Below are 20,102 nucleotides of genomic sequence, written 5' to 3'. Positions count from 1 at the left end.
CCTGTAGTCAGTATAATGGAGGTCACCCAGCTTTTCCAGTATCCTGTAGTCAGTATAATGGAGGTCACCCAGCCTTTCCAGTATCCTGTAGTCAGTATAATGGAGGTCACCCAGCCTTTCCAGTATCCTGTAGTCAGTATAATGGAGGTCACCCAGCTTTTCCAGCATTTGTACTCAGTATGATGGATAGATAGATAGATAGATAGATAGATAGATAGATAGATAGATAGATAGATAGATAGACAGACATACAGACAGACAGACAGACAGGAGATAGATAGATGATAGATAGGAGATAGATAGACAGACAGAGAGGTAGACAGACAGACAGATGGAGTGATAGATAGATAGATAGATAGATAGACAGACAGGAGATAGATGGATAGATAGATAGACATACAGGAGATAGATAGATAGATAGATAGATAGATAGACAGATAGATAGACAGACAGGAGATAGATAGATAGATAGATAGATAGATAGATAGGAGATAGATAGATAGATAGATAGATAGATAGATAGATAGATAGGAGATAGATAGATAGGAGATAGATAGATAGATAGATAGGAGATAGATAGATAGATAGATAGATAGATAGATAGATAGATAGATAGGAGATAGATAGATAGATAGATAGATAGATAGATAGGAGATAGATAGGAGATAGATAGGAGATAGATAGGAGATAGATAGGAGATAGATAGGAGATAGATAGGAGATAGATAGATAGATAGGAGATAGATAGATAGGAAATAGATAGATAGATAGATAGATAGATAGATAGATAGATAGGAGATAGATAGATAGATAGATAGATAGATAGATAGATAGGAGATAGATAGATAGATAGATAGATAGATAGATAGATAGATAGGAGATAGATAGATAGATAGGAGATAGATAGATAGGAGATAGATAGATAGATAGATAGATAGATAGATAGATAGGAGATAGATAGATAGATAGATAGATAGATAGATAGATAGGAGATAGATAGATAGATAGATAGATAGATAGGAGATAGATAGGAGATAGATAGGAAATAGATAGATAGATAGATAGATAGATAGATAGATAGATAGATAGATAGGAGATAGATAGATAGATAGATAGATAGATAGATAGATAGGAGATAGATAGATAGATAGATAGATAGATAGATAGATAGATAGATAGGAGATAGATAGATAGATAGATAGATAGATAGGAGATAGATAGATAGATAGATAGATAGATAGATAGATAGATAGATAGGAGATAGATAGGAGATAGATAGATAGGAGATAGATAGATAGGAGATAGATAGATAGATAGGAGATAGATAGGATATAGATAGATAGGAGATAGATAGATAGATAGATAGATAGATAGGAGATAGATAGATAGATAGATAGATAGATAGATAGATAGATAGGAGATAGATAGACAGGAGATAGATAGATAGATAGATAGATAGATAGATAGATAGATAGATAGATAGGAGATAGATAGATAGATAGATAGATAGATAGATAGATAGATGTCTAAAAGCTTATTACCTATACCACTATTATTTTTAGGCAAAGATAATCTGGTTAAAAGGGTTCTCCAGAATTAAAAGAAAAACAGCATAATTGTTTTCTTCCAAAAACAGCGCCACCCCTGCTCTTAGGTTGTGTGTGGTATCACAACTTGGCTCCATTCACTTTAGTTGAATACCACACACAAACTGAGGACAAGAGTGGTGCTGTCTGTGGAAGAAGGTAGCTATATTTTTCTAATCTTAAGCCCTTTTACTTTTTTGCGGTTCTATATTTCAGATGTAGAAGCCTCTTACACGGCTCTTTATTCTTATTCACTATCAGAAATGTAGAACAATATTCCCTTTATTATTCAGAAATCCTTGTCACCTGCTGGGGTTTCCTATGGGTAACCTTGGTTGGGGGCCCACTCAGACTCACTCGCCCCCCCCTAGGCTGAACCCCTAGCTACGCCCCTGCAGCTTTATATACATTTGAATTAGAACAGGGCCAGTCTTAGAAGTACACAACTGTGTACTTTAGCCTGGCACAATCTGCGTGCCACCTTCCCTACTGCTTTTCTACCACCTCCATTCCTCATTGTCCTTTACCTCTGTTCGGAATGCTGAGCCAACAGATGCAGCAGCAAAAGAACACCCCAACCATCCACAACCCCCTCCTGCGTATAGTACATTCTTAGGATCCATCAGCATAATTCAGCTGGTGGTTCTCAGCCCCTTCATTATGATGAGCTCAGTGCACATATTTGTAGTATATATTGTATATTGTTTGTAGATACTGCAGTATGCTGTCACAGCATTGTGGTAAAAAGTGTGCACTATAGGGTTAAATGATTAGTACCAGTGTACCACCTAGGCAGACATCCTAACATGGTATATGTTAGGAACTCTGGCATGCCAAGCGTGATAATGTTTTCTGACACTTCTCAAATCAATAAATCTGAAGCCTAATTCGTGTTTTCTGACACATACATATATACGAGAAAAGGTGATGCTGGTGCTTCATAGACATTCTGTTCAGACAGAACATGTTTTTAAAATGTTAACATTTAAAAAAAAAATAGAAGTAGATTAGTGATCAATCTGGTGACCGAGTGTGCTAGTTATGTGCATACCCCACACACAATAGTAGATTCTGTGTAGTGTATATAACTTAACTGGTCCTCAAGGGCACCAAATTAAAGAGAGTTTGAGGAGAAGGTGTAGATAAATTAATTTTATTAGATAAAATGTTCTTCTTTTTAATTAGTTCTGGAAGATCACTATCTTACATTTAATTAGATGCCCTTGAAGACCTGTGTGTGTGTGTAGATATATATATATATATATATATATATATATATATATATATATATATATATATACTATGCGAGATCTGTTGGCGCTATACAAATAAATTTATTATTATTATTATTATATTTTGAACATAATTATTTCATAAATACACCTTGGGTAAAAAAAAAAGTGTCTGACCCCTACCACTGAGAGCCCCACTATTGACTAAAATTAGGGGTTTCAGAGCACTCCATTCCTTTTCACTGCAAGATCACAGTGAGATGTTTTAATGGAGTGGTGGTCAAACGTACCTTGCTGCTTCATTCAGTGTCGGCATGGGGCAATCAATTTAATTGAAAATATAACAAAGAATATACATAATAGAGTAGTCATCATGATAGAAAAAATACATATCCATGGTAATTAAGTACTCATCAGAATTATAGTATCTTAACCTTAAGGACGGAGCCTAAAATGACCTTAAGGACCGGGCCAATTTTCAGTTTTGCATTTTTGTTTTTTCCTTCTCGCCGTCTCAAGCTATAACTCTTTTATTTTTCCATCTGCAGGGCCATATGAGGTCTTGTTTTTTTCAGAAACAACTGTACTTTTTATTGGCGCCTTTTAATCTACCATAAAGTTAATGAAGAAACCCCCAAAATATCATTTATGGGGTGAAATTAGGATAAAAATGCAATTCTGCTAATTTTGGGGGGTATCTGCGTTTACGTAATGCACTTTACGGTAAAACTGACATGCTATCTATATTCTATAGGTCAGTCTGAATATAGCGATATGCATGTTTACATAGTTTTTCTACTGTTTTCCTATTGTTATTAGCAGTAAAACTTTTTTTTTGCAAATAGGTATAATTACAATGGCCCTATTGTGACTCTTATAACGCTTTTACTTTATCACCTACAGGGCTGTATAAGGTGTCATTTTTTGTGTTATGATCTCTAGTTTTATTAGTATCACATTTGTGTAGATGAGATGTTTTGATCACTTTTTATTAATTTTTATATATATAAAATGTAATAAAAAATTAACAATCCTGGCGTTTTTTTTTACCACTTTTTGTTCACGCCATTTACCGTGTGGGAATAATATTGTTTTATTTTAATAGAATGGACGATTACACACGTTACGACATATATTATGTTTATTTATTTTGTTATTTTTATGTGTATTATTTATAAAATGGGAAGGGGGGTATTTAGACCTTTATTGAGGGAGGAGCTTTGGGGCATTTTGTAAAACATTTATTTATTATTTTACACTTTTATAGTCCCCCTAGTGAACTATTACATACATTCATTAGATTCCTCACACTGATTACTGCTGTGCCATAGCATAGCAGGGACCATTGTTATCTGCGATCTTCTGATCAGAAGAGCGAAGACCTGACTGCATTCCGGCAGTCAGGCCATGCCACACGCTGCCGGGGTCCCGGGGTTAAACAAATAAGAAAACAGACATGCAAATCCAAATTCACAAGGTACAAGTACCTATAACACAAGCACGTTCTGGAAGTATTAATGGACCTGGTATGTTGTGGAAACTCAGAACATAGTAGTTGGGCATAACTAGAAAGGGCTGGGCCCCATAGCAAACTTTTGATTGGGCCCCGCTCCTCTCCCCCATCCCACTTTAGGTAATCCCTCTGTTTGTTAGCTCTCCGTCCAGTAGATAGCATATGTTAGGCGTCTCCCCTGGCCAGCGCACTTCTGCACGGCTTAACACAGTACATTGGTCGCTCCTAAAGGGACAGCGGGGGAGGGTATCGAGGGTTAAAGTTTCTCTTAAGGGTGCCTTCACACCTACCGTATCCACAACGGATCTCACTTCTGCGGATTCGAAGCGAGAGCATACAGTACCCGCTCGGCGGCGCGGCTGCAGTGAGGCTGCCGGCTCCGGTCCCGCTCAGATCAGCTGATCAGCTGCGAATATGTGCTATCATAGGGGTGAATTGATACCGGATCCGCAGCGGTTCCCGCTTAGAATCCGCAGAAGTGAGATCCGCTGTGGATACGGTAGGTGTGAAGGCACCCTAAAGGGGAGTCACTGTTAAAGGGGCACTCTTTTCAAGCACAATGTATTTTCTCCTGGAAATGCACATCTAGTTGTTTAACCCCGTCCAGACATGCCAGAAGTTTTGATATGTTGGGGTCCAGGTGCAGAAACCTGACCAATTGTTAAAAGGAAGGGGAGAAGCGCTTAGCACAGCTCCTCAAAGACAGATTTATTAACTTTCTATGAGCATGTCTTCAGCAAGGAAGAAGAGCTTGCACTTAGCTTAGCTCTTTTTCTACTTTATCAATTGGTGGGGTCTCTGCACCCAGATGCCTGATAAAAGTTTCTGACATGTCTCAATGTTTAAAGCTTTTTGAAAGTTGGGTTAAACTTTAACACTAAATACTGGTATTGCTTCTCATTCTTTTAACAGAGAGACTGATGTTTTCCTCCTGGATACCCAGACAGTGTGGGCTTCGGAAGAAGGATGGCTAGAGTTTGACATTACTGCAACCAGCAACTTATGGGTAATGAATCCACGACACAATCTTGGACTGCAGCTTAGCGTGGAGACCAGAGATGGTAATTTTTTGTTCGATTCCTTAGATGTGAATTGCCTTGTGTTAGGATTTCATAGAGCGAGTCATCTATATTAAGGGTAGCTTCACACGTACCGGATCCGCAGCAGATTTCACGCTGCGAGTTTGCAGCGAAATCCGCTGTGAATCCTGTACTGTGAAGCTGAATGGGTCCCATACACTCAGCGGATCCGCTGCCTGTATGGGACCCGGCCCTGTTAAGTACCCAGTGGTTGGCATAAAAATGGCCATCAAAGCAAGAACAAAATTGTGATTTATACTTCGGACTGGTTCTGGGTGTAAAAATTGGCATCATTTGAATAAGTAGCATATTTAAAGAATTAACCTTTTGAAAACACCACTTATTCAAATCAGGAAAAAGTACCCATATGAGTGTGAGATTAGTGGCCCAAAGTCAACTTTTTTTTTTTTTTTTTAAATCACAATTTTATTCTCACTTTGGTTACTTTTTTACATACTGTATGTATCTGGTTACTTAAAGAGGTATCTGGATACATGGGGGAAGGTATCTGGCTGCAGGGGGACATATCCAGCTCCATGGGATATATCTGACAGCAAGAGCCATATCCAGCTGCAGGGAACATATCTGTCTGGAAAAGACATATCTGGCAGCAGGGTGCATACCAAACAGAAAGGGACATATCTAGCTACTGGGAGCATATCAGGCTGCAAGGGGCATATCCAGCTCCAGGGGACATAACTGGCTACAGGGAGCATATCAGGAACATACCTGGTTAGGACATATCCAGCTAAATGGGACATCCCTGGTTTCAAGAGGTATAACTAGGTGCATTGGGCATACCTGACTTATATGTCATATGTGACTGCAGGGGCATACCTAGCTGCAAGGCGCATATCTAGCTACAGGAAGCATTGCATTTAGCTACAGGGTGGACATTATTACTGGCCACAGGGGCTGTTATTATTGGAAAAGAGGGCATTATTATAGACTACGGGGGGCATTAGTATTTGACCTTACCTGAGCATTATTGCTGGGCCCTACAGGTCAGTCCCATTGTTATGGGGGGACCTGAGAATCAACTGCTGACAGAGACTTTATACAGAGCCTATGGCAGCAGTGTGATCTTGTCCTAATTAAGGCAACATTTCTAACCGATCACATTCTTGGTGCACCCGGCTAGAGCATCCATCACATGGGGATTCTTGGCTTGAAAAGGTTGAGAAACACTGCCCTATAGGAACATATCAGCAGGTTAAATACATGTAAAAAATGATTATTAAAAGTAAAGCTGTAAAGTAAATATCTCCAAATGCTATAAAAACAAAAATACATTATTTGTCTTAGCACCATTCTTAAACTTATATTGTGGGCATTTCATATTTTGCCATATAAAGGATTTCTTGGTGGTTTCTTCTCTCAAAAATGCATGTTATTGTTGGTTGACAGTGCTGTAGTGGTGGGGCTTAATGGCTGTTGTGCCCTTTATCTCTGCCTACAGCTGCACTGTAGGCACCACCCCCTCCATGACGATACCTGTGCCTTGGCCCGCAGTGTCACCAGAATGGGCCAAATGAGAGACATAGGCCCCATGGACGGGCCTAAACAGTGATAGTGTCACAGAGGTGGGGGGACCTATTGCACCAATGCAATGGGTGGGGATATGGGGCACAATGGCTGTGAAGCCCCGCCCACATGGCACTGTCCACCAATAACATGCATTTTTGAGGGGAGAGACCACCAAGAAATCCTTTATATGATAAGATATGAAATGTATAGAATATAATCTTAAAGTGTCACTGTCGTTATAACTTTTAAAAGCTAAATCAACAGAAGATGTAAAATAAAGCAATGTACATTTTTTTTTTTTTTTTTTTTTTGCTGTTATCATGCGGTAAGACAAAGCTGAACTTACCAGAAATCCAGGTCCAGTCTCCTGGAGGCAGATTTTCTGACTTGTGCTGGTTGAAAAAAACTGACTAAACACAGGAATTCCGGCCAATACAGACAGTCAGGGCTCAATGTGTCCATCAGTCACATGACTGCCTTCTCTGTAAGCGCTCAGATGGCCTGGGATACTCAGGTTTTCCTGTTTTCCGACCGTGTCTTGTGTTTTTTGAGAAAAAAAAGTCTGAAAACAGGAAGTGCCGTGTTTTATATGATAACCAAAAAAAATGAATGTATATTGCAGACTTGCTGTATATCACATCTACTGCTGATTTAGATTTTGAAAGTTATAACGACAGTGACACTTAAGAATGGTGCTGAGAACTCCTGATATGGAAAGGGGGTGGTAATATCACTTTAAGCCTACATATCCTAAAAATCAAGTGCCTGCAAAAGTTGTACAGAAAACATCACCTTGTTAAATGTTTAACAAAGTAAAACAATATATAATCCACATAATCCATTTTAACATATCTGAGATACATCTTGTGTCAGCGCTAGCAAAGAGTTTCCTACAAGTGACGCAAGCTATTACAATATTTCCTTTGCTCCAGACTTAGCAGAATTCTCAGATATGAAACCCAACCAACATTATACAGTATTCAAGTACTTACAGCTTATGAGGTTTTTTTTCTGATCAGAGTCAGATACTGAAACATGTTCAGTTTGCCATCTTGCTTGAATTGTTTTAACAGCATTTATAGATCTGCTTTACAGCAAGCCCCATAGACCATAGGAATGAGAACAAGAGACCATGTGAGCTCACATGGTACAACGGTTGGAGTAAAATCTTGTATTTATTCACTATACAATAAATATTCACATCCGCATGACTCAAAGAGTGCCGTAGTCTTACTACCTATACGAGTATCTTGGTTGAAGAACCTGCTGACCACAGAGCACCTACCCTAGTGGGAAGAGGTGTGCAGCACCGATCTACAGAATTTGTAATGCTGTATAATCCCTTTAATATGGATATACATAAAGTTACAATAAGAGCCAGCAACAGCAGCTAAAGATTTTTCAATACACTGCATGAATTGGAAAACAGAACTGAAAAAATGAAAAAGGAAAAGAAGAAAAAAGTAAAGTTGTCTAAATGTATACATTGCTGGCTTCATAGAGGTAGTCAGTGTTTAATACCTTCTTTTGCCTCCACTATACATTTGGTTGAGAACATATTTTAGAGTTATTTTTGATTATGGTTATATGTAGAAAGACCACTCACTTGGATATTTCTGTGTGTATATACATATACAGTATTTCACTAATAGACACTAATAATTTCTGTCATTTGGTTCCAGGTCAAAATGTAAACACAAAAGCCGCAGGTCTGGTTGGCAGAGATGGCCCATATGACAAGCAGCCATTCATGGTTGCTTTTTTTAAAGCAAGTGAGGTTCACCTGAGGACGGCTAGATCTGCAACAAGCAAACGCAAGAACCAGAATCGTAACCGCTACTCTCATTCCCAAGATGTATCAAAAGTGTCCAGTGTAACAGGTAGGGCGTTTTTGTATCAATTTCTATTTTATACTTTATGGTATACTCTAAAGAACAATAGATTAGTTAGGCTTACTAATGGTGCGTTTACACAGAGAGATTTATCTGACAGATCTTTGAAGCCAAAGCCAGGAACAGACTATAAACAGAACAGATCATAAAGGAAAGACTGAGACTTCTCCTCTTTTCAAATCCATTCCTGGCTTTGGCTTTAAAAATATGTCAGATAAAGCTCTCTGTGTAAACACGCCATAAAGGTGTACCACATTATCTCATTGCAGCCAGTGTCTGTAATGGTTCTGACCTGGCTTAGTAAGAAGAACAGTTTTATAGCATTGTAGATGAATGATGAGGATGAATGAGGATATGTATTATAATGTAACCACAGTTTGACTAGTAAACAGCCATAGAAATTATAAAAGTGGGCTCTAGTTGCTGTGGACAATGGACAAAAGTGATGTACCAGTACAAAAGTATAGGAAACCTACAGGCAAGCTGAAAAGAATTGAAGAAATACTACCTACATTTTTCACAGTTGTCTTATTTGGGACCCAAATACTACACTTTTGCAGTTGAAATTTTATTTTATTCATCATATAACGATGACCATAGGGCAGTACCCATCACAGAGTAATAATAATAATAATGTTTTTATTTGTATAGCGCACACAGATTCCGCAGCGCTTAACCTATCTGTATGTTTTTTTTTGTACGCAAACACCGAAAGAACATACAAACTCTTTGCAGATGTTGCCCTTGGTGGGATTTGAACCCAGGACTCCAGCGCTGCAAGGCTACAGTGCTAACCACTGAGCCACTCCTACAGCAGTGCCCATACAAGCATCACAGCCAATACACAGTGAAATCTGCATTGTGATTAGCTGTTATAGACCAGTGATTTTCAACCAGTGTGCCGTGGCACACTAGTGTGCCGCGACACATGGTCGGGTGTGCCGCGGGGAAAGTTCCTCAAACTATGGTGCCCCTGTGAAACAGGAGAAAACAATGGGGGAGAGAAACCTTGGGATGGGGGAGAAACAGGGGAGAGAAGCAGGGGGGAGAGAAACATGGGGATGGGGGAGAGAAACAGCGGAGAGAAGCTGGGGGGAGAGAAGTTTGGTGGAGAGAAGCAGGGGAGAGAGAAGTATGGTGGAGAGAAGCACAGGAGAGAAGCACGGGGGAGAGAAGCACAGGAGAGAAGCACGGGGGAGAGAAGTACAGGAGAGAAGCAGGGGGAAGAAGTATGGTGGAGAGAAGCACAGGAGAGAAGTAGGGGGGAGAAGTATGGTGGAGAGAAGCACAGGAGAGAAGCACAGGGGGGAGAAGAAAACAGGCCCAGGTTTCACACTGAGTGAGTATTAATACATTTAGAATCTATATTATTAACTATATGTATAATATGTACTGTTTTAGTGTCATTTTGTGCCATTTTGGTTGGTGGTGTGCCCCAGGATTTTTTAAGTATAAAAAGTGTGCCGCGGCTCAAAAAAGGTTGAAAATCACTGTTATAGACAATGAAAATACTGTAGCTGTTCTGTGAATGTGACAACTGAGGCCCAGTGTCCTTATAATACAACACATATGTCTCCTCTGCTTTAAGCGGCTAGTCTGCAACCTCTGAATGTGATCCCTTTCTATGCCAATCTCTACATTCTGAGATCAGCACTGGAGAGTTTAGAGTAAGTGATGGGATTAGACCGTGCCCTGTAGGATTAAGAAAGCTTGTCCAAAAGCCTGCTATCCTGATCCCATAGGTCCTGTTCTTGGAGGTAAACATACATCATCTTCTCTTAGTCTGCTACACAATTTTTCTAGTAAAATAGAATGTACACATACACATAGATAAATGTACTTTGTATAAATGAATAGTACAAGCAAGAATAAGAAACTGTACTATTCTCCATGCTCCATTTTCCAAATATTGGAGTCTTTTTCTCTATCCTCCACCTTAACTCGTTCACTGCTAAAATCTACCATCAGAGCCAACAAGGACTGTCAGCTCACTGATGGATCAGGTTTAATGCTGCTTACAAAAGTCTATAAGGAGTGAAGGGAGGAGTTAGTTGCAGTTGTAGTTTTTTTTACCTCTCCTTTGCACCCCTCAAAAAGCTTCCTTTTTTCAGGTTAAGTGGTGATGGAGGGTACTTTACAGTTTCACCTCTAGATGTCAGTATTTTGTATTCCTATATATTGCACAGCTGAGGAAGGTCATGGGTTAATGTTTTATATGTACCATGTGTTACTAGTGACCAATAGAAGGTGCTCTCTGCTTCTAACCTATTATATTTCTTATACACACACTCATCCCCACCACTTACAGGGAAGTTCACTTAGGCCCCTGTAGGAGGAGTTACATGGTGGAGGAAGTGTAGTCGTATCCAGATTCTTCTAGAGGAAAGAAGCAAAAACCTACTGTTCCCGCTGTAGGTAAGCCAGGGCCCGGCTTATGCCAGGACCCCTGACAGGGACAAAGTGCAGTCTAGTCTAGACACGAGTGTGTATAGATGCAGCTTGTGACCAGCAGTCTTTCCAGTACTTCTACTATATCTTGAGGAGTCCAGGAACACCCTAACCCACGCTGAGAACACGTCTAAATAGCGCAGGCCAGTATCCTAAGTACAGGAGGAACTAGCCTGGATAGGACAAAGCTACCGTAAAGAAGGTCTACGTATCCTATCAGTTCAGGTAAATGGGACACCCCCGGACATTTAGCTATGCCCAGATAATCATGGCTGGGGCTATTAGTACCCTGACAGGACAGGTCACTGGACACTGTAGGGCACAAGGTGGTCAGACATAGTATAAACACAACTACAAGTACACTTTTCACTACAAAGTATATTTCTCCAAGCTCCGGCAGAGTACACAGCTACACTGGGTTGGGGCTCCTTCGACAAACTCTTCTCCTCTACTCACCTCTCTAAGCCTCGCTACAACTACCTTTCTTCTGCTCTACTTCTCTAAGCACCTCCTTAAGCACAACGAGTTTAAGCACTTTTATAAAATAGATAAATCTTTTGTAGAATAGATAAATCTTTGATACAGATTCATCTATTCTACAAAAGTGTGTTGTACTACTGAAGACTTTAAAAAATGGAACAGTTTTACTGTAAACACTGGGATTCTGTCATACTTGGTACACACCAGCACCCATACTCACATCACAGCACACCTTGGGTTATTTTTACCTGGACTGTGGGTGGAGGTAACAATAGTCTGGGTGGGTCAGTCACCACTCAAGACTACTGTGATAAGAGCCCAAGGGACCCACTACAACCCAGGAAGTTACCGACCTTTGGGGAATGCAGCTAGCCACACAAACAAGCAGGTACCAACATCACACCTGTGTGCTGGACAAGTACTGGCGTCACAACATTAACATCTCTGTCTGAGCAGACTATCTAGTCTAACACACCACAGTTACATCTAATCCCATTTCTTGATAGTGTACATTGCCATGTAATGTCCTGCATGCTGCTGCATCTGAGGGTTTGCGGAGCGGGATCTCCTCTCTTGGTTGTGTTGTATATGGGAGACATTATAGTATTTAGTCTCCATCCCCTACCTCTAGCATAAAAGAACATTAGAGGAGGAGGGCGGAGGAAAACTAAAAAAAAAAAAGGCTGAAGAAAGTGCAATGACCTTTTAGGCTGGGTTCACACTACATATATTTCAGTCACTATTGTGGTCCTCATATTGCAACCAAAACCAGGAGTGGATTAAAAACACAGAAAGGATCTGTTCACACAATGTTGAAAATGAGTGGATGGCCGCCATATAACAGTAAATAATGGCCATTGTTTCAATATAACAGCCGTTGTTTTAAAATAACAGCACATATTTGCCATTAAATGGCGGCCATCCACTCATTTTCATTATTGTGTGAACAGAGCCTTTCTGTGTTTTCAATCCACTCCTGGTTTTGGTTGCAAAATGAGGACCACAATACTGACTGAAATATACGTAGTGTGAACCCAGCCTTAAATTGTATCTGATGTTTAAGGGGATAAATGAATTCTTTTTAAGTAGTGCAACTAGCAAAAGCAGCAGCTGCTTCTTGTCACAAAGACACTTTCAAATTGAGTCCTTCACATTGAACTTTTTCCAAAACATTAGGAGTTTGTTTAACCCCTTAACGACATCGGGCGTAAACTTACGCCCTGGCGCTCTGGTACTTAGCGCATCAGGGCGTAAATTTACGCCCGATGTTTCCCCGATCGCTGCGTGTTCACACACAGCGGTCGGGGAAGATGGCCTGCTATAAATCATAGCAGGCCATCATAGCTTCTCGGCACGGGGGGTGGTTAACACCCCCGTGCTTACGATCGCCGCTATAGGCTGATCAATTCAGATCAGCCAATAGCGGCGATCGGAACCTTTCCGAGGACGGCACCGACCGCCATTACTGTAAAAAGTAATGTTGATCGCCGTGCCACCGGCCCGATCGCCGTGAACGGTCGGCCGGCCGTTCACGGCGATCGGGCCGGTGGCACGGCGATCAGAGTCCCACAAAATAGTAAATACCTGCCCTGGACCCCTCAGCTAGGTAGCCGAGGGGTCCAGAGCAGGTATTTGTACATTACTCACCTGTCCCGGGCTCCTGATCGGCGGCTTCCGGGTTCGTGGCGTCCTCCGTCATTCCGTTCGGTCTTCGGGTCTTTCCGGCGGTCCTCGTCGTCTTCTTTCGGCTATTTTCGGCTCCAGCCTCGTCATTTTCCGGATTTTGCGCTCTGCTGCCCCCTAGCGGCTGATATGTGTAATACACTTATCAGCAGCTACAGGGATATTCAGAATATAGAAAAAGTGTTTTTTTTTTTCCCCAATTTTTTTTTTCTATTTCCCGCACCCTATCGCCGCTGAGTGTTGATTAGCATCGCACAAAAGTGCGCTGCTAATCAGCAACTCCTCCTTTTTGGCGTAGGGTGTTTTTTTTCTATATTCTACTGCCACGGTCTGCTTATAAGTGCCGCACATAAGTGCGGCATTTATCAGCAACTCCTTTGTTGGCGTAGATTTTTTTTATACTTACTGTAAAAAAAACACGTAAAAAACACTACATTACACCACACTACATTGAATAAAGTTTGACACTACACCACTACATACCCCATATACTAGTCCCCATATAAAGATGGCCCCCAGGGTGTTTTCGGCGTCAGAGGGATACATTATTATTGCCTCCGACACCGAAACAGCCAGTGAGGATGAATGGGGGGGATCGTTCTTTCCTCCATTCATCCTCATCATCCAGTGACGTGTCTGGGGGTAGCGTAGCGTACGCTGCCCCCCAGACACGTCTTTTCCGCCAGTACCGTCCCAATAAGAGATGACGGTATGGTGTGAAATTCTACAAACTCTGTGAGAGTACCTCTGGGTACACTTACAGATTTAGGGTACATGCACACTGCGGAATGGCGAAGGATAACCCTTTGTGCATTCCGCAGCTGGCACCCGCCGGCGGACTGATGGAGGCGCGCGTCTCCACCCGTGTCATAGACTCCATGTTATGCACGGGCGGATTCCGTCGTCCATCCAAAGAATGAACACGTTGGACGGAGAGCGGAATCCGCCCGTGCATAGCATGGAGTCTATGACACGGACGGAGACGTGCGCCTGCATCAGTCCGCCGGCGGGTGCCAACTGCGGAATGCACGAAGGGTTATCTGTCGCGATTCCGCAGTGTGCATGTACCCTTAGAGTGTATGTAGGAAGGAACACCCGAATCCAGCCCCAGATGCCCCCTCCCCTCCCATCCTCGGAACAAGTGGGAAGATCGTCCGGGAACTGATCTTCCCACTGCTGGATAAAGGTTACCACCACCTGTACGGGGATAACATTTATACCAGCACCCCCTCTTCCGGTCCCTCGCTGCCCGAGCTACTGTAGCTTGCGGCACGATCCGAACATATCAGAAGTAGTAATAGCGCCCTAATATTTAGCAGCCATGGAGCGGACCCAGCGCTTCTGGATATGAGGGACCCCGTATCGCACCAGGACAACATTTTCCAGGTGACGTCCCCCACACTGGAGAACAGGAGACCCCAGAAGAAGTGCAGAGTGTGGCGTAACAGGGGGATCAGGAAGGACACCATTTCCAGTGTGACGCCTGTCCTGATCACCCCGGCCTCTGCATATTGGATCGCTTCAAGGCGCACCACACGTCACTGGGGTTCTACATTATCTAAATTCTGTCCTTTATTCCTATTTCAGGGGTCACGTTGGTCCGAGGATTATTCTGATCGCCATTATGGAGTCGGGAAGGAATTTTTCCCATTGATGAGGCTACTGTCGTCTGCCTCACGAGGGTTTTTTGCCTTCCTCTGGATCAACACAGGTTGAATTTGATGGACACCTGTCATTTCCAACCTTATAAACTAATAATTGGCCTAATACCCCCAAATAAATTAGAATTGTCCCTTTTCCCCAGCTAAATAGGTATGGCCGCCATTCCCATTAGAGGATGCCATGATGCAATTACAAAGCCTCTGTCCGGCCAGGACAGTAGAAACCCCCCACAAGTGACCCCATTCTGGAAACTACACCCGATAAGGAATCTAACAAGGGGGGCAGCGGGGATATGGCCCCCAAGTGACGGCCACATTTGGGACGTGAAAATGAAAAAAAATGGTATTTTTTATTTTCTCGGCACATGTTCTACGTAAGTGCCTGTCACCAGTGGGGTCCATATGCTCACTGCACCCCTTGTTAGATTCCTTATGGGGTGTAGTTTCCAGAATGGGGTCACTTGTCGGGGGTATCTACTGACCTGGCAGCACAGGAGCTTTGTAATTGCGACATGGCCTCCATCCTCCATTCCAGCCTCTAAATGGCGCTCTGTCCCTTTGGTGGCTTGCCCTGTGCCCATATGGCACATTATGCCCACATATGGGGTATTTTCGTAATCAGGGGAAACTACCCTACACGTTTTGTGTTAATTTTCTTTTTTAACCCCTTGTGGAAATGGAAAAAATCAAGGCTAGACCAACATTTAGTGTAATTTTTGTAAAATTTTTACTCTAAATCATTAATCTTGTCATGATTTTTTCATTTTCACAAGGGGCTAAAAGATAAAAAAAAAACACTAAATGTGTAGAGCAATTTCCCCTGAGTACGGAAATACCCCACTTGTGTACATAAAGCGCCATTCGGGTGCAGGGTAAGCCTCCGAAGGGAAGGAGCGCCATTTCGTTTTTGAAGGCTGGATTTGGATGGAATGGATTTTAAGGGGCCATGTTGCATTCAAAAGGCCTCTGTGTTGCCAAGACAGTTGACCCCCCCCACAAGTGACCCCATTATGGAAACTACACCCCTCAAGGAATGTAACAAGGGGTGTAGTGAGCATATGGACCCCACTGGTGACGGGCACAAATGTGGAACAATGTGGCGTGAAAATGAAATATTACATTTTTTACACTATAATGTTGGTTTAGCCTTGAATTTATCATTTTCACAAGGGGTTAAAAGAGAAAAAAACACACAATATGTGTAGAGCAATTTCCCCCGAGTCCGTAAATACCCCACATGTGGACATAAAGCGCCATGTGGGCGCAGGGCAAGCCTCCAAAGGGAAGGAGCGCCATTTGGATTTTGGAGGTTGGATTTGGCTAGAATGGATGATGAACGCCATGTCGCATTTACAGAGCCCTCGTGCTGCCAAAACACTGGAAACCCCCCACAAGTGACCCCATTCTGGAAACTGCACCCCTCAAGGAATCTAACAAGGGGTGCAGTGAGGATATGGACCCCTTGATGACGGGCACATTTGTGCCATGAAAGTGAAAAAATGAAATTTTTTACTTTTACGTCACATTGTTCCACATTTGTGCCCGTCACCAGTGGGGTCCATATGCTCACTGTGCCCCTTGTTAGATTCCTTGAGGGGTGTAGTTTCCAGAATGGGGTCACTTGTGGGGGGTTTCCAGTGTCTTGGCAGCACGAGGGCTCTGTAAATGCAACATGGCCCTTGAAATCCTTTCCAGTGAAATTCAGCTTCCAAAAGCCAATTGGCGCTCCTTCCCTTTGGAGGCTCGTCCTGCGCCCCCTTGGCACTTTATCGCCACATGTGGTGTATTTCCGTACTCGGGAGAAACTGCGCTACACATTTTGTGTCTTTTTTTTCCTCTTATCCCTTTAAGAAAATGAAAAATTGAAGGCTAGAACAACGTTTTAGTGTAAAAAATAAATTTTTCTTTTTTCACGCCATATTGTTCGGAAAATCTGTGAAGCACCTGTGGGGTCCAAATGCTCACCGCACCCCTTGTTACATTCCTTGAGGGGTGTAGTTTTCTGAATGGTGTCCCTTTAGGGGTGTTTTTTAGGTTTTGGCACCCCAGAGCCTCTGCCAACCTGAAGTGGTACAGTCAGAAATGACCAAATATAACGGAGGCGTTGAAATTCACTAGGCGCTCCTTTGTATCTGAGGCTTGTGGTTGCGTCAAATAGCGCAATAGGGCCACATATGGGGTATTTCTATAAACTGCAGAAACGGGGCAATAATTATTTGGGTGCATTTCTCTGGTAATAGGTTTATAATTATGAAAAATATTGGATTACAATAAAATCTCTGCACAGAAAATTAAAATTTTCAAATTTCTTACACACTTAGCTTTTATTTCTGTGACTCCCCTAAAGGGTTAAAACACTTTATGGATATGCTTTTGCAGAGTGTGGGGGGTGCAGTTTCTGAAATGGGGTGCTTTGTGGGGCTTTCTAACATACAGGCCCCTCAAATACACTTTAAACCTGAACAGGTCCCTAAAAATATCTGATTTTGAAATTTTACTGAAAATTTGGAAATTTGCTGCTAATGTTTTAAGCTTCCTATTGTCTAAAAAAAATTAAAGATCGTTTAATAAATGCCGCCAACATAAAGTAGACATGTTGCTAATGCTATTTAATATATAATTTATGTGGTATAACCACTTTCTGTATACGCAAAAAAGTTTCAAAGTTGGAAAAATGCAGTTTTTCACATTTTTTCACATTATTTGGGTTTTTTTCATAAAGATTTGTTATGATTATCGACTCCAATTTACCAGAAATGTAAAGTACAATATGTCACGAGAAAACAATCTCAGAATCAGCCGGATAGGTAAAAGCATCCCGAAGTTATTAATGACTAAAGTGACACTGGTCATATTCATAAAATTTGTCTCTGTCATTAAGGCCATTTCAGGCTCTGTCCTTAAGGGGTTAAGCCACCAAGAGAGTCCTATTAAGTAGGACAAGATGTGAATTAGAAGAAACATCTTTTATTAATGAGTTTCACCATGATGATCCCCAATGCTGGAGTTATCTGGCAATGTGAAGAATCTAGTGGCATGTGTGGAATCCATAGCAGAAATTGATCGTGATCTTGCAGTAGCTACAGGTGTAAATACCTGTGTAGTTGAAGTTACAGAGCAGGAACAAAACAGGTCATCAACTGTACTTGCTCTAAGAATGGAACATTGAATAAAATAGTCTCATTTCTGAACTTATTTCTGTGAAATGGAAGATATCCCACTGGTGCATGTCTTAAACTGAAAAGCAGAGCTTCTGTTTTAAAATTACTTTTATGATGAGAAGACCGTGTCCTTCGGTTGTTACTATGAAGCCAAAACTCAGAAATCTGATCTAAGCAGAAAGTCCTATGTTACAGCAGATGTTTTTATACTCATTTGTGACTGAACTGGAAGAAATTTTGTCTTGTCTCCTGTACAGTGCTGAGGCACCATTTTTGTGTCTGGTAGTATTGGAATATGTGTAAAGTACTAGAAAAAAAAAAACATGTGGCTTCTCTGTGCAATCTGTTCCCACTAAGGGTAGCTTCACACGTACCGTATTGCAGCGGATTTTCTGCTGCAGATCCACAGCAGATCTGACTAAATGAATGAACACAGCATCAAATCTGCACCATCAAATCTGCTGCAAATCAGCAGCAGAAAATCCGCTGTGATACGGTACGTGTGAAGCTACCCTAAGGCTATGTTCACACTGCGTAGGAATCCCTACGCAGGTCTTACGCTGCCGTACATGTGCGGCTGATACTACGGGCGTGCGAAAAATCGACATGTGGCCGGATGCGTACGAACCGCGAACATACGCCCGTAGTACAGTTATGCTTCCCTAGCTTGTTTCTAAGCGATCTGAAACAGGTCATTTACTTGGAAATCTTCGCCCAGCCCCATAAACCACACAGAACCTTTTGGATCGAAAAATCAAGTTCAGTTTGGCTGAAATAAGTACTTTGTACGGGACCGCATGGAAATCCACGGCCGTGAGTTTCAACATTTCTGTCCTCAAACAATGGTCTTGTTCATTTTTCACGGCGCCGTATACGATCCGGCCGTAAGCTCATCCGTAGTTTGTACTGTGCGCGCGTATATCGTATACTTTCAAGTGAAAGCATCAACCTCAAAACTACGTGCGTATATTCGCGGTTCGCACTACGGACGGATTCATACGCAGTGTGAACATCGCCTAAAGGTGTTAGGGTATTTCTCGTAAGAGAAATGTCCCCACTATAGGGGACATTTATGACGACTGGCATTCGAGAACGTATAAAATAAAACTCCGCTCCAGTTTCCTAAGATTTACTAAGAGGTGCACTCCTGGCGCAGGTATTTGGCAAAAAATCCACACCTGCTCAGAAGCAGGTATGGATTTGTGAGATAATTTATGCCGGCAAGCAGTGGCAAATCATAATAAATTAGGTGTGGGAGGTTACACCTCCTCCCCCCTCCCTGCCCATCGGGTGAGTAGGGGGCTTAGCTGGTGTACGCCATGGAAAGGGAGTGGGGTGAGTCTGCACCTTTTCTGTGACATTTTGATAAATGTCCTCAGATGTATATATCATAGATAGTAAGGAATTTCCCTTATGTTTAGGGATTTATTATCTGAATGTATTTATTTATATCTAATTTATTATACTCTCAGTTTTTATATACATGATGCAGACCCTCTTAGTTTTGCCATGTCACTGTTTTTCTGACACAGAATTTTTGGATCAAAGGCCACACTGAACATTGTTTTAACTGGAACACAGCAACCTTAAAATACTGTGGTGAAGTCAGGGAGGACATAGGAACTATTACCACAACTGTTTGTTTTTAATTAAGAGATACAGAAGCCAGAGGGAACATAATGAAAGCTAATGCACTTAATTATTCCAATGTCGTAAATCATGGGACAAAATAAACATGGCTGCCAAATAGACAATTCCCACACACAGCTCCTTCAGTCCTACATATAATGTTCCTTTCGATTGCAAAACACAAGAGTTAAATCTACAGTATATTTTTACCT

General features: G+C 41.7%; 1 protein-coding gene across 1 annotated transcript in view; it reads left to right on the top strand.

Annotated features, from left to right (window-relative positions):
• BMP6 (bone morphogenetic protein 6) overlaps nt 1-20,102 on the top strand; it is a 178,063-nt gene that overhangs the window by 148,205 nt on the left and 9,756 nt on the right. The window contains exons 3-4 of the mRNA XM_069958045.1: nt 5,243-5,391; nt 8,619-8,816. Of these exons, the coding sequence (XP_069814146.1) occupies nt 5,243-5,391; nt 8,619-8,816 (347 nt within the window). The remainder of the gene's footprint in view (nt 1-5,242; nt 5,392-8,618; nt 8,817-20,102) is intronic.

This window comes from Dendropsophus ebraccatus, chromosome 2 (assembly GCF_027789765.1).
Source record: "Dendropsophus ebraccatus isolate aDenEbr1 chromosome 2, aDenEbr1.pat, whole genome shotgun sequence".
Taxonomy (NCBI): domain Eukaryota; kingdom Metazoa; phylum Chordata; class Amphibia; order Anura; family Hylidae; genus Dendropsophus; species Dendropsophus ebraccatus.
Note: the sequence above shows the minus strand (reverse complement) of the source record. Positions and strands in the feature narration are given on the sequence as shown.